The sequence below is a fragment of the Clupea harengus genome, chromosome 17 (genome assembly GCF_900700415.2).
Source record: "Clupea harengus chromosome 17, Ch_v2.0.2, whole genome shotgun sequence".
In the NCBI taxonomy this organism is placed as follows: Eukaryota; Metazoa; Chordata; class Actinopteri; order Clupeiformes; family Clupeidae; genus Clupea; species Clupea harengus.
In genome coordinates, this window is record NC_045168.1 from 635,001 (window position 1) to 649,965 (window position 14,965).

The following is a 14,965-nucleotide window of genomic DNA, read 5'->3' on the forward strand; positions in this document are numbered from 1 at the left end:
CTTACTGGCGGATGCCTACTGAATCTGCCATTTGCTGTTTGGGTGCCTCAGCATTGTACTGTCCTTGAACTAAGAATGTGTGTGTATGTGTGTGTGCCTATCTTTCTGTGTTTTGCCTTTGTGTCTCAGGATGGTCCATATAATTGAGTTTGACATCAGGCACTCACTTTCAGTATAACAGCTCCATGTTAAATAATTTAACCCATTACAAAATTACACACACTCCATTAAAGTTAAAATGTCACTGTGTGTGTGTCACTGTGTGTGTGTGTGTGTGTGTGTGTGTGTGTGTGTGTAAAAAGTCTTTATTATCTCCCTCACTGTGTCTTCACAGAAACTGTACACGGAGAAGTACGAGGCGGAGAAAGGAAAAGCCAGCTATACCAACATGAAGACCCTGCCTGACGTTGAGCATGCCATGGAGGTCAACAAGAAGCAGAGTGAAGTAATTACCCACCATGCAATGGGGTTTTACATTCAGAAAAGATGACACAAACTGTCTGCCGGCTACCAGCCAATCAATACATCTGGCTCATGCATTTGATTTGATTATCAGGACTGGTGGGCAAATGAGGCCAGTGACCCTCCCAGCTGGAGTTAATGAAATTGAACACTGATTACAACATGCCTGTCTATACACAGTTTTATAACTAGTATAAACTAACGATTATTCATTCAATTCATTACACAATGTCCAGTAGTGCATGTCATTTTCTTTCATATACTTCTATCCTAACCTCAATTATGCACAAACGCTGCCCCTAGAGTTAGATTCCAGTACTGCAGCATGTGGAAAGCCTAGAGCAGGACAGTGAGTCGACTGTAACTAGGACCAATATGCATGTGATGGTGTCCCAGTTAGTCCCGTTGATGTGATGTGCATCCATAGTGACATCCCTGATATGAACAATGCAACCCCGGGGGCCTGTGAGGCTCTCTGGGGTATACAGTGAGAGAGGCTGGGCCATGACCACGCTCCCAGCATCAGATGGAGCATTTGTGAAGAGTGGCTACAGGCGTCCGTAGTACTGAGGTCCATTTCTGTCATTGCATTAATATTACACAATGCCACATTACATGACTTTGCTTTACACTGCATTGCATTTCTACCCACTCCTAAAGACCTCATCCACTTCCAACCACTAATGAAACAAGACAAGTGGGGTTGTAAGACTGACTCTAATGCCAGCGCTTAATGCAGTTATCACTCGGTGAGGAACAGGATCCTTTTTTTGTCATGACCCCCCCCCCGTGTCTCCTGACTGACTGCTGTGAAGTCATCTGAAACCGGGACTACGGGAGAGACCAGTGCAGGGAGACCATCTGCTTGTCCACCGACTGTAGCCCAGCCGCGGCTAATCAGCAGAGCTGCACGCACAGATCGATATCTCTAATTGTTTCATGCCGTTAGATCAAGAAGCCCTCCTGCTGTGAGGCCAGTGCCCTGAATGTGTGGAAGCTAGTACACATGTGAACTGAGAATGGGTTTTGGTTTCATTTATTTATTTGTGGGTGTTCTTGTTGTGTATAATATAATATAATATAATATTAAAATATATATTTATATATTAGCAGAGATGTGAGAGAGATTAGTGGTCTTTTCTCTTTGCTTTTTTGTAGGTCAGTAGGTGAAAGTAAACGTCTGTATTTATGTTTCATTAGGAAGGATATACAGTGCAGTGCAGCAGCATAGCATGCACATGATGGCACCAGTGGCATGTGTTAGTGACATCTTTAATGCTGTCATCATGATGTCATCAGCAGTGGCATGTGTTAGTGACATCTTTAATGCTGTAATCATGATGTCACCAGTGGCATGTGTTAGTGACATCTTTAATGCTGTAATCATGATGTCACCAGTGGCATGTGTTAGTGACATCTTTAATGCTGTAATCATGATGTCACCAGTGGCATGTGTTAGTGACATCTTTAATGCTGTCATCATGATGTCATCAGCAGTGGCATGTGTTAGTGACATCTTTAATGCTGTAATCATGATGTCACCAGTGGCATGTGTTAGTGACATCTTTAATGCTGTAATCATGATGTCATCAGCAGTGGCATGTGTTAGTGACATCTTTAATGCTGTCATCATGATGTCATCAGCAGTGGCATGTGTGAGTGACATCTTTAATGCTGTAATCATGATGTCATCAGCAGTGGCATGTGTTAGTGACATCTTTAATGCTGTCATCATGATGTCATCAGCAGTGGCATGTGTGAGTGACATCTTTAATGCTGTAATGTTCTTGTCATCAGCTGGAGTACAGGAAGGGAAAGCAGGACATGCATACATTCAGTGAAGTGGTGGACAGACCAGACATACGCAATGCCACGGAAGCAAACAAACTGGCCAGTAATGTAAGTGTGTGTGTGTGTGTGTGTGTTGCTGTGTGTGTGTGTGTGTGTGTGTGTGTGTGTGTGTGTGTGTGTGTGTGTGTGTGTGTGTGTGTGTGTGTGTGTGTGTGTGTGTGTGTGTGTGTTGCTGTGTGTGTGTGTGTGTGTGTGTGTATGTGTGTGTGTGTGTGTTGCTGTGTATGTGTGTGTGTTGCTGTGTGTGTGTGTGTGTGTGTGTGTGTGAGTGTGTGTGTGTGTGTGTGTTGCTGTGTGTGTGTGTGTGTGTGAGCGTGTTGGTACACATCTTAATGTGTGTGCTGCTGTATGCGTGTGTGTATTGCTGTGTGTGTTTGTGTGTGTGTTTAGGGGGATGGTTTCCTTGTGTTAGTCAGTGTGTATAGGGTGTAGAGAGAGGGAGTGTGTTGGTGGCATTCATAAAACTTTAAGCACCTCTGCTCCTACACCACCCAGCTGTTCTGTCTTGCATACAGAATAACCATAATGGCAAAGAAAGCCTGCATCATTACTGCATCACTCTGCTGGGTTGGTTTTAGATTTCATGTCTGGATGAGAAGCTGAACAGAACCGCCCACATATACAGAATCCCATCAGGTACAAGGGTGAAACTTAGAATACAGTTGTGTTTTGTGGTGTCATTTATTTAGGTTTGTTTCAGAGCTATATTCAATGATCTCAGGTGCATTTACATTCAGTCATTTTGCAGACAGTTGTATCCAAAGTGACTTGGAGTAGGCTACATTGCTGACACACGGTCTCATCAGTATGTGTCCTCCCCAGGGTATAAAACTTGCGACCAGGTGAAGCGTAAACAACAGAAGTAACTTACACTCTTGTTCTCTCTCTCTCTCTCCCTCTCTCTCTCTCCTCTCTCTCCCTCTCCCTCTCCCTCTCTCTCTCTCTTTCCCTCTCTCTCTCTCTCTCTCTCTCTCTCCTCTCTCTCTCTCTCTCCCCCCATCTCTCCCTCTCTCTCTCTGGTCACAGGTGGCATATAAGAGTAAGAACAAGGCTGAGGCGTACAATACGCAGTCTGTACTGGACAGGCCTGATATCGAGCACGCAAAGAAGACCTCTACTCTGGCCAGTCAGGTATCAAACTCATTATACACCGTTTAAAAAATGGTGAAAGCACTATAACACTGGTAAACACACTTAGAGAAAACACCGTAACACTGGTAAAAGCAACCAACAGGATGGTACAGTCCTCCTCTTTATCACACACCACAGTCGTGCTGCTAGCGTAAAACAAGAGCAGGATGCTAACAACAGTGTTGGGCTGAGGCAGATTAGGACGCATGGTTTAAGACCATGTGACTTCTTCAGTGGAATTCCATTTTAAATCGACCTTTCACTATTCTCATTTGCAATGTATAAGCTATCACATGGCTAAGGTTTATAGTCACCCCTAATGGAGGATTAAAGCCAAGCGTTAATTATGTCAGTAATTATGGCCCAAAAGCAGACATGGTGGAGTTGGATTGCTCTCTCTCTCTCTCTCTCTCTCTCTCTCTCTCTCGCTCGGTCTGTGAGAGCCAGGAGCTGAGTCATCATAATCGCACAAACAGCAAGGTGCACTGGAGACTAAGCACAGCTGAAATGTCTGATTGTGTGCTGTCTGTCTTTCCTTTTTTCTCCCATTCTTTTATTTTCATGTTCTTTTCATCTATTCATTGCCGCCGATGCTTCTTCCCACATGTTCTCTCTCAAAACCTTCTCATTCAATCTATTCACTGTCACTTGTCTTTTAAATCTCTGAATGTGTCTGTCTGTTTGAGGGGGACTGTGTCTTCTCATACTGTATGTCCACAGGTGAAGTATAGGGAGAAGTTTGACCAGGACCAGAAGGGACAGAAGCACCAGTATAACCCAGGAGACTGTCTGTCCTTCAAACACACTCAGGCAGCCTCAGCCCTCGCCAGCCAGGTGAGTGTGTAGTAAACAGCCATCCACCAGTCTACACCTATACACACTTAAATATAAGTACACCAGTATACAGTATATATAGAAACTAAAGCAGACTTCATATTGTTATGGTATTCAATTCAAACACACCATTGAACGCTCTTTGAAAATGGTGTTAGCTTAGCAGGTTTTATTTAAAGGAGAAATATGAAAGTCAGCAGGCATAGAGAGTTTGTCCAGTGTTGGAGTGAACACCATTAGCCGAGCGTGGGCTGAGGGGGCGGGGGTCTTTTCGCACGTTCGCCTCTTTCTCTTATTCATTCATTCAGGTCCCGTTTATTGCCCTTCAAACGCATGTTATTCGTGCCACTTAGCAACCATTTCCCTGGTAACCTTTTACACGCAAATTGAGAGGTTCCAGGGCTGACTAAGGTTGCCCAAACTGCTAGTTGCCCTTCTTTGCACAGATATATCAGTGGAAACAGAATCATTCACAGGGCCTTAACAAGGACTCATAAATAAACACATACCACTGTGTAACCCAGAAGTGTTAGGGTAGTCTCACTCTTTATTTCCTTCGTCTCTCTCTCTGATTGGCTATCTTTCTGATGCCCCCTGATGTTAACTCCTAGCGGTGTAAAACTCTGGCCTGTCCAACATTTGAAACGTGCTTAGGGGGCTGCTCTCTTCACTTGCAGTAAAACTAACCCAGGGTGCTCTACAGTGGAGGCACTCTGCATATTTGGGGTAACACAGACCCTTTGGGGGCATCCAGAGGCTCAGCTGAGTTGATGCTAAAGGACAGGCTTTCTATGAATCACTGCGTGGGTGGACACCATGGGCTGCTGTGTGTTTGGCCACAGGGACACAGGGGCATAGTTGTGTCGCTCGCTGGGAACTTAAGAGAGTGTTCTTAAGAGAGCTCCTTCAGGGTCATAGGGGTCAAAGCCAAAAGGAAGATGTTTTAGTGATGACAAACTCCCTGTGCTCTTTTGTGTGTGTGTGTGTGTGTGTGTGTGTATGCGTGTTGTGTTTTTGCTTGTGTGCACACTGCTGTCTCTATGACATGACACAAACTGGCTGCTCTGTGGAAAACATGGTTAAAGGTCATTTCAGGATATTAAACATACTCTTTGTGTGTGTGTGTGTGTGTGTGTGTGTGTGTGTGTGTGTTCATGTTTACCCTCAGGTGAAGTACAAGAGCGGCCAGAATCAGAACGAACCAGCCACAGATCTGCCTAACCTGCTTCATCTGGGACATGCTCTCCATGCCAGCAAGCTCCAGAGCAATGTACTCCTCCATACTCATCCATACATACCCTACATTCTATACTCATCTATGCTCTTTTATACTACACTTCACTCCACATCAGTAAAGATGTTCAGTGATGCTGTCTTACCACACAACAGTGACCTTACAGAACCATCCACAGCATCTACAGTTAATCAAACATCATCTAACTCTGTGTATCTATCTATCAGTGTATCTGTCCAGCACTGCATATTACAGCAGTTACAGCTGTTGCATTTCAGATCCACGCCTACGGCTTTACAGCATGACAGGTTCTGAGGGTGCTGTGTGGCCTTTTTTCAGGTTGAGTACAGGAAGAAGTATGAGCAGTCCAAGGGCCACTACCACACAGCTCTGGACACAGCGGAACAGCTCCACCACAAGGAGAACGCCGTGCTGCACAGTCAGGTCAGTAGCTCACATCCCACTGGGAGGGATTCAGTCCGTAAGAGATCGATCTGTCCAAACGAACAAGAAAGGACTATAAATAATAAGAACGTACTTTATACATATCACTCTGCTTTGGTCATGCCAGTTTGCAGTAGATTCACTGAGGATTGTATAGGAGCTCAGAGTGCAAACATTTTAGACATTTACATGCACGTGTAGTCATCTAGTAAATGCTAATAGACACAGCACAAACTCAGCTGTTTATTTAGTAGTGTTTGTAAGGCATGCCTCTATGGGTGGCTTGGGTACGCTGACCTCATCCTTCTGTGTGCCACTCAGGTCAAATACAAAGAAGAGTACGAGAAATCAAGAGGCAAGTCCCTGATGGAGTTTGTGGACACTCAGTCCTACAAAATGTCCAAGGAAGCGCAGAAAATCCAAAGTGAGGTATGCCACACCACGATGCGATGATATAACAAAACTAGAATAGCACTCATTAGTGTGCATACCCCTGCCAAGGCCCAGCAGCCCCCTTATAATGTCACCGGGCGGATCCGCTCCGAAATTCAAAGGATTCTTCCTTGGCCCATGATACACCTTTCTACTAAGTTTCATGAAAATCGGGCCAGTAGTTTTTGTGTAATCCTTTTAATAAACACCAACCAACTAACAAACAAGCGGACGGGGTGAAAACATAACCTCCCTGGCGGAGGTAACACACAACACTCAGCAGAATGACAGAGTAGTGTGTTCAGTGTGCTGCGGAAGCAGCCCTCCCCGCTCACTTGGATGGATGGTACACAGTATGGCATCTGCATGGATGTCTTGAGTGTGCTCGGGTGGGCGTTTGTTCAGCATATTTACTGGATCGCAGTGACCCTCTCCCACGCAGCAAACAACCCTGAGATGAAACCCTCAGTAAAAAACAAATGGCTGCTTTTGAGTCCCCCTGCAGCCAACTCCATGTAGTCTTGAATGATATCTTTATTTGTGCTTTTTCTTACATTTACACTATTGTATTCTATCATTTGTGCTTTTTCTTACATTTACACCAGTATTCTATCATTTGTGCTTTGCATTTGCATTTTATCCTTTTGAGCTCTTTGATACTAAAGGGAATGTATTGTTTGCATGGCAGCATTGCTTTTGAGACATTGCCCATGTCCTTGTCTTTCTCTTGGCTCAGAGGGAGTATCGTAAGGAGTATGAGGACACCATCCGAGGCAAGGCCCTGGTGGACGTGGACCTCACCCCAGCATACATCACCGCCCGCCACGCCAGCAGCCTCATTAGTGATGTAAGACCCCCTTCAGGCATTCTAAATTCTACATTCTGAAATCAAACATGGATTGTCCCTAAATACTCAATTGACTACTAAACTCTACTCAATTGACTCCATAACTAATTGCTTAATGTTGTCTTATTGGTAACTTCTCTTTGATGAGCACAATGTTCAGTTGAAAGAACAAACCCAGAAATCTACTATATATCCAATAAAAAATTAATAAAAAAACAAACAAACAATACAATTATACCAGTGAACACCATGCCTTCATTTGAACCAAACACAGCTGGTCACAGAGACCCCACAGTCTGCTCTTCCTCTCCACAGAAAGAGTACAAGAAGGATCATGAGCTGGGGGTGAAAGGGAAGGGAATGACGGAGGAGGACACCCCAGACCTGCTGCGGGTGAAGAACGCCGGGCAGATCCTCAATGAGGTACCGTTTGGCGCTCCTGCTGGTCTGGAGTCAGTCATGCCTCAGTTCTGTGTGATAGTATAGGCTCTATATCATGCCCTAATCCATGATGGGGTATCACACTGTGTTTCCCCTCTCTTGAGTTCACGGGCAAACACATTCAGAGAGTACCGCCGTGGTTTACACAATTAAAACACTTCACTGAAGGTTTGCATGAAACAAACAAGAGATATCTGCTAGATCTGCTATTTTTGTTCTGGCAAACCTTCAGTTGACGTCCCTGTACCTCCTGATTGATGAGGACATATTTCTAAAAAAAAGAAAAGAAAAACCCAACACTGCCACAGTCTTTTACCTGCTCACCCACCCCCCCCCCCCCCCCACACACACACACACACACACACACAGCGTGTTGATGCTGCGGCTCTGATCCCATCCTTGCTCTGCAGAAAGAGTACCGCAAAGATCTCGAGACGGAGATCATTGGCAAAGGTATGGAGATCAGCGCCGGTGTTCTGGAGATCCAGAGAGCCAAGAAGGCCTCGGAGATTACCAGCCAGGTGACTAACTCTTCACACTGTCCTCTCACTGAGTGAAGTCACATTCAGTACGTGGTTCACTTTAGCTTGATCATGAATTGGATGATGAATGACCTCTCTATTTTTAGAAATACCTTTTTCTCAAATTGTCTCACACACACAAAACCATATAGCGCTCACCAAGCATAATAGGCATGTTTGCAGTACTTTGTCCAATGCCCTGCAGTTACATTTTTCTCAGGGAAGCCGCTGGTCTGCTTAGTGCACACAGTAGATGTACAGACCAGTTCAGTAGTTATGGCAGGACTTCTACATCATTGCACTTAGTCAACCTCCACAACCTTCATGTCTCTTCTCCTGACTATTGCAGAGAGAGTAAGGCACTTTCACTTACTGCTCAGATAGCTTATGATGGCATGTTTTGGGACACTGTCAGAATTAGAAATATTTCATTAATCCTAGAGGGTAAATTGGGTCATGTTCCAGTTGCTCACATTGTAGAATATCATAAAGAAATTATAAGGTAGACAATACATAGCACCAATAGTCTAAAGTCTAAAGAATACAATCTGAGGAATATAGAAATATAAAAGCGCCGTCACTGCATTTGAATTATGATATAAGTGTTCTTAATCTGCTCTTTGAGATATCCTGCCCATGTGTAGTGTGTAAATGAGAGCTTGAAGCGTAGGATGAGTTAAGAGTTTGGGGTTGAATGAGATTATTGCATAATGGAGCTGTTGAATGAGAGGGCTATGCTTCAGGCACACCCATACAGAAACACAGAGCCTGTGCTCCGATACCTCATGTTGGGTTGAGTTGAGTCACGTTGTGTGTGTGTGTGTGTGATTCATGCAATTCTGTTTGTGTTTTAGCTGAACTATAAGCAGAAGGAGCAGCTGAAAGAGAACATATACGGCACAGTGACTGACACCCCGGAGCTCCTGCATGCTGCCTACCTGAAAGACGTGTACAGTCAGGTGAGCTGTCAGTCACTCTTCTGCCCCTCCCTTAAGCTCCCTTTACTGGAGTGTAATAGAACTCAGCCTGTCACCTTGACAAAGAGACCGGTGGGATCAAGCACCAGAAATCAAATATTTATCCAGGTGCACTGAAAGGAAAACAACCTGTAACAAAAGTACTGACTTGTATCAAACTGGGCCTCAATAGCATTCATGCGGCATAGAACAGCTTAGGTGTTTAAGACAGTAAGAAAAGCACTGATGGAGTCACCAAGAGACAAATTCACTATAAGTTCACTTTGAAAGTGCGTGTGTCAGTTTACACTGTGCTTGCACTGACAAACCCTCCGACAGACCTGTTCAAAATGGCAGTACAGTTATAAGATGTAACCTCATATGACCTTGACATGTACATGTTCAAATTGTTTGCTGTTTTATTTACGACACGCACCACAAAAAAACCCATCTGTTGCTGAAACTAAAGAGACGTTGTCCTCTTCGTAGAAAAAATACAAGGATGAGGCGGAGAGACTGAAGGGCACGTGTGCTGCTGTGTCTGACACCCCAGAGATGGAGAGGGTGAAGACCAACCAGAGGAACATCAGCTCAGTGAGTAGAGCCCTGGGTTAGCCTGACAGACTCCCATCGTAGCCCTAGCAGCACTCTGCATCCTCATCTAAACTCCAGCCACATCTCCTGCACCGCAGACAGATCAATGCCACTGGGACGCTAACCAGACGACCACCTCTAAGCTGCCTACAATTAACTATAATATAACTGTAACTGTAACTTTAGTTAGAGAACACCCTCTAACATTAGTCCCTAGATACTGTTTCTATCATTAAGTTTTGGTGATGAGATAGCCAATTATGTGTGTCGTCTGTTCTGATCAGGTGATTACATTTTTAGCACAAAAGAAAACTATTTCTTTTGACGGGAAAATATTTGTAATGGTCCATTCTTTGTTAACTCTATCCTGACGTTTGTTCGTTGTGGGCCATAGTTGAAGGGTTTAGCACACGCAAAAGTTTCCCTCTTTCTGTGGATCTGAGGCTAACATCAATTAAATTGATTGCTAGTAATGGATTTTGTCTGCGCCAAAAGTCATTTCAACTGGCCATGTCTGTTCCCTCATGGTTCAGCCTGTGTGCATCAATGAATGTCCCTCCCTCACCCTTTACCTGTGTGTGTGTGTGTGTGTGTGTGTGTGTGTGTCTGTGTGTGTGTGTATTTGTGTCTGTACATGTGTCTGTACATGTGTGTGTATATGTGTGTGTGTGTGTGTGTGTGTCTGTGTTTGTGTATGTCTGTGTCTGGGTATGCGTGCAGCTGAGGTACACATGGGACTCGAAGCTGATGAGAGGACTGATGTCCTCTGTCACAGAGACACCTGAGATTGTGCTAGCCAGGGAGAATGCGAAGAACTTCAGCGATGTGAGTGTTCACTTTGCCCAGAGGGGACACCACTCTCTGTGACTGTCACAGTGACACGTCCTGTCGGAGTTGTCCCTTTACCTGTTTGTCCTCAGAGGTCCTACCTTCCTATCTCTGTTGGTGTTGTATACACTGCTGGTTGAACCACCGTAGAGTCTCAGTCTTGAATAACTCACTTTCTGGGTACTGTCTATACTTATGTCAGATGTTTTGTAAGTGATGTGATTTAATGTGTAGTTAACATCAAGGAATCATATACATACCACCAATGTTTGTGGTACAAGAGATATGACTGGTGTACTTTTTGTGCCTGATTGGTTCTCCAGGTGAAGTACCGGGAGGGTGTTGGCAGTGGAACCGCAGTGAGGGAAACCCAAGATATGGAGAGGGTCCGCCGGAACCAGGAGAACATCAGCTCAGTGAGAACATCAGCTCAGCTCACACACACACACACACACACACACACACACACACACACACACACACACACACACACACACACACACACACATACTCCTTAATCTTTGCCTCACTGCGTAACCACCACCTCACTTATAATTTCACTTTGTTTTGAAAATTTGAATGTTTTTTTTAAGGATTGTTCAAAACGGAGGTTTGTCTTTGGTTAAGTTTTTACTGTTGGTTTGGGAAGAAAGAAGTTTTTTTTCTTTTCAAGCAGATGTATTACATAATTTATACTTGGTTATTAACATATTTTAACATGGAAGGCCCAATTTACCCACACATTTAACGCTCATCAAGCTCCTGTATTCCTTAATCACAACATTAGGGAGGGGGGATTTTGTTTTAAAACAAGTCTTTGTAGTTCATCCAGATTCCCGTATGTTCATAGCAGCCTTCTTTAGATTCACGCACTTCTGTTGAAAAACAGTCACGGTTGTCCATCAGATGAGTTGCCCCGTGTGGCCTTGAACTCACCCGCCTAGCAGCTACTTTCACACAGTCACCGCTCCAAGCCTTGGCCCCCTTCCAGGTCCAGATCCAGTCATTACCAGCCAGCAGAGACCCCGGCGCAGCACAATCCTCCATTGAGTGCAGCAGACACTCGGGGCCCGGCCAGCTCGGCATCAGGGGGAGTTCTGGTGCCAGTCTGACAGAACAGGGCCACGGTGTCAGCCCACCCGGACGCCGTTAATGATGAGCCCTGGCGTGGGACTCTGAAGAGTGAGGAGGCCCCTCCTCCTGGACCCTCTGTGATGGAGGAGGTCACCGGCCCTGTTTGGGATTGTCCTCTTGTGGCTTTTGTGTTGCAGTTGTTTTTTGTACGAAATGTGGCCTCCTCGTGGAATCATGGACTAATACACATTGTTGTTCACTGGAGAGCTAGGTCTCTAAATATCATGGGCTCCTTTTGTCCTGTACATCACCAATAATACAATGACTCTGCTGTTGCTCTTTGTGTTGCAGTTTTCTCATGTGAAACTTTGTCCCAACGTACTCATACAGAATACACAGATTACTATTTAGTGAGGACTGTGTCAATACATCAAGGTTGTTCTGACCCTGTTGTTGCACCGGTATTGCTATTTTCCATTATGAAACAGTGCCCTCTCTTAAACTCATAGGCACTGGCTGATACATAACACAAAATAGAATGACAGCGTTTCAAACACTGATGTTCTTCAGACAAGCTGACTTGTCTTGACTGTAATGAAGTTCCTGCCACGCTCTGTTAGGAGGTCAAATATAAAATCTCTGTTCTAGATACCCTTGAAAAAGGCTGTTGTGTGTGTTGTTCATTGAGCATTTAGATAGTGGTTTGGGTTCACAGGCCATAATATACCGCTGTATTGTGAATGTTTTATTTCATGTCCACAGGTGAAATATAAGAAGCCGGCGGGGCAGGCCACCAATGTCGGGATGACCCCGGAACTGGAGAGGGTGAAGCAGAACCAGCAGAACATCAGCTCGGCAAGTGTGCACCTGCATGGCCAGCTCCCAAGCATGAGGAGTGGACACTTGTTGAAAACGAGTTCTTTTTTTCCTGTGGAAACACGATATAAGAGGCCTTAAAAGGCTCTGTAGGGATCATTCAAGTTAAGGGGATTTGCCTTTTCAACAAATAGCATCTTCTGTGTAGAAAAGGTTCTGTGTAGATCGGTTACTACAGTACATGAATACAATTCTTACAAGACTATACATTTTAAGGTTTAATGGTAAGTTTTGGTGTTTTTATATACTTGGCACAAGGGGGATAGCGTGTAAAGATCATCATTCATGGTTTATGTTGTCTCTCTTTTCTCTCTCTCTCTCTCTCTTTCTTTTTCTCTAATCCCCCCCTCAGATAAAGTACCAGAAGGATCTGCAGGAGGTCAAAGGGCGGTTCTGCTCAGAACTGGACACACCTGAAATGAGGCGTGTCCGCAAATCTCAGAACAACATCTCCATGGTAGCGTGCCGGTCACCATGACACGGTTGCCAAGGATATAACACTACTCACCCTCACCCTGAGTGGTCGTGTTGCACCTCCTGTCTCTGTGAACTGGTACACAAACCTACTGTCCGCTGCTGACTGGAAAAGCAGTAACTGTTGCGGCCAGTAACTAATGCCTTGTGTATATTTACACACTAATAATTAATAAAGTTTTCTGCCTGGTGTCCAGTGTGGAGTTTCTTGCTCTCTGACCAAAAGCACCCCTTGAGTTTGTGTGTGTGTGTGTGTGTGTGTGTGTGTGTGTGTGTGTGTGTGTGTGAGTGTGTGTGTGTTTGTGTTTGTGTTTGTGTTTGTGTATGTGTGTCCTAATAAATCTAGAAGGATGGTTGTGTTGTTCTTTATGTTCATTGTACCGTGCTCCTCCTTCAGGCCAAGTACCATGAGGACTTTGAGCGGGCGCGGGGTCGGGGCACCACCCCAGGCCTGGAGGATCACATGGGCATGGAGCGCGGGCACCCCCACCACCACCACAACAACCAGGTGATGAGCGAGGCAGCCTACAAAGGCGTGCACCCACAGGTGGTAGAGATGGACCGTAGACCGGGCATCAATGTAGGTTAGTGTCCTTTTACATCCACAAGCAGTATACTCCTCCCAGTCTCTCTCTCTCTCTCTCTCTCTCTCACTCTCTCACTCTCTTTATCTTTCTTTCATTTTCTCTTTCTTTGACTTTCTGTCTCATTCTCTCCTCTCTCTCTCTATCCTTTCCTAGCCTTATCAGCTTTCCTTCCACCTATCCTTCCTACCTTTCCTCTCTGCTTTTCATATCCATTTTCTATCCTTTGTTTGTACCTCTTTATCCTTTGCTCATCTCTCTTTCCTGTCATGGCTGTTATCTCTGTGAAGACTTGCAGGTGTGGCGCACTGATCCTGGGTCCATCTTTGATTTGGACCCAGTGGAGGATAACATTCAGTCTAAAAGCCTGCAGAGACTGTCTGGTACTGCTCTCCCTCTCATTTCAGTCACTTTATTTATTGACATAAGCATTTATCAGTCATTTTATATTTACAGTATAGTGTGTGAGTCCTTGTTTTAAAGTGTGTGTGTGTGTGTGTGTGTGTGTGTGTGTGTGTGTGTGTGTGTGTGTGTGTGTGTGTGTGTGTGTGTGTGTGTGTGTGTGTGTGTATTATCGATGTGCTGCTTGTTCTTACCATACAGCATCACAGCACCATATTGTATTACTTTCTTTGTGCATTTAATCAAATGAGCTTGCACTGCACCACAAGTGCAGGTTGCTCTGCCAATTCCAGACTGATATAACTTTTTGTATGTAATCATACAATCATAAACACATAAACATCATGACTGTCATTTCACCTTTGTCATCTACCTTTCTTACCTTACATTAGAATTTCTCTAAACTTCTTTTTTCCCCCCCATTCTGTCCATCACCTGTCCTGGCTCGTCCTGCTCCTGTGGCCTCTCCCTGTCTCTTGCTCTCTCTCTGTCACGCTCTGCGGTGCTTCTCGCTTATCTGCTGCCCCCTGGTGGTGGCCGTGCGTCAGGTCGGGCCAGTCGCCTGAGCAGGCAGCAGTCGCAGCAGTCGCTGCCCTCCCAGGCCCAGTCTGCATGCAGCTCCGTCGGCTCAGAGCTGTGGGACAGGAGCCTGTCTGTGTGCAGTAGCAGCTCCACTCTGCAGTCCCAGCAGGACAGAGGTAGCGCTGATAGCACAGGGTTACGCTCAGAGAGGGATAGGTGCAGTGTGTTGTCCAGATATAATATGTAGTAAATACTAGTACTGGTAAATGATAAATTAAAAGACTACGTTTCCCAGGATTTCTGTCTACTGTCTGTGTGCTCAGCCTGGAAAATGTTAGCAGAAGAAAAGCAACATAAACAGCCTAAAGTAAATAGAAATATTGAGAAATAAGCTATTTATTTATTTAAGTCATTCAATTGTTTATCAGCCTAGACATTTTGGTTGTGGTTTTGGAACA

At 44.8% G+C, this 14,965-nt stretch overlaps 1 protein-coding gene across 15 annotated transcripts in view; it reads left to right on the plus strand.

Moving 5' to 3' along the window:
* LOC105896900 (LIM zinc-binding domain-containing Nebulette-like) overlaps positions 1-14,965 on the plus strand; it is an 86,447-nt gene that overhangs the window by 68,708 nt on the left and 2,774 nt on the right. For 10 of the 15 annotated variants that reach the window (XM_031584016.2, XM_031584021.2, XM_031584020.2 and 7 more), the window contains 19 exons: positions 335-445; positions 2,260-2,361; positions 3,340-3,444; positions 4,165-4,278; positions 5,447-5,548; positions 5,852-5,956; positions 6,278-6,385; positions 7,125-7,235; positions 7,551-7,658; positions 8,087-8,197; positions 9,052-9,156; positions 9,643-9,747; positions 10,468-10,572; positions 10,899-10,991; positions 12,412-12,504; positions 12,878-12,982; positions 13,397-13,583; positions 13,874-13,966; positions 14,534-14,683. In XM_031584016.2, the coding sequence (XP_031439876.1) occupies positions 335-445; positions 2,260-2,361; positions 3,340-3,444; positions 4,165-4,278; positions 5,447-5,548; positions 5,852-5,956; positions 6,278-6,385; positions 7,125-7,235; positions 7,551-7,658; positions 8,087-8,197; positions 9,052-9,156; positions 9,643-9,747; positions 10,468-10,572; positions 10,899-10,991; positions 12,412-12,504; positions 12,878-12,982; positions 13,397-13,583; positions 13,874-13,966; positions 14,534-14,683 (2,113 nt within the window). The remainder of the gene's footprint in view (positions 1-334; positions 446-2,259; positions 2,362-3,339; positions 3,445-4,164; positions 4,279-5,446; positions 5,549-5,851; positions 5,957-6,277; positions 6,386-7,124; positions 7,236-7,550; positions 7,659-8,086; positions 8,198-9,051; positions 9,157-9,642; positions 9,748-10,467; positions 10,573-10,898; positions 10,992-12,411; positions 12,505-12,877; positions 12,983-13,396; positions 13,584-13,873; positions 13,967-14,533; positions 14,684-14,965) is intronic. The other 5 variants (XM_031584017.2, XM_031584018.2, XM_031584015.2 and 2 more) reach the window with 4 other exon arrangements.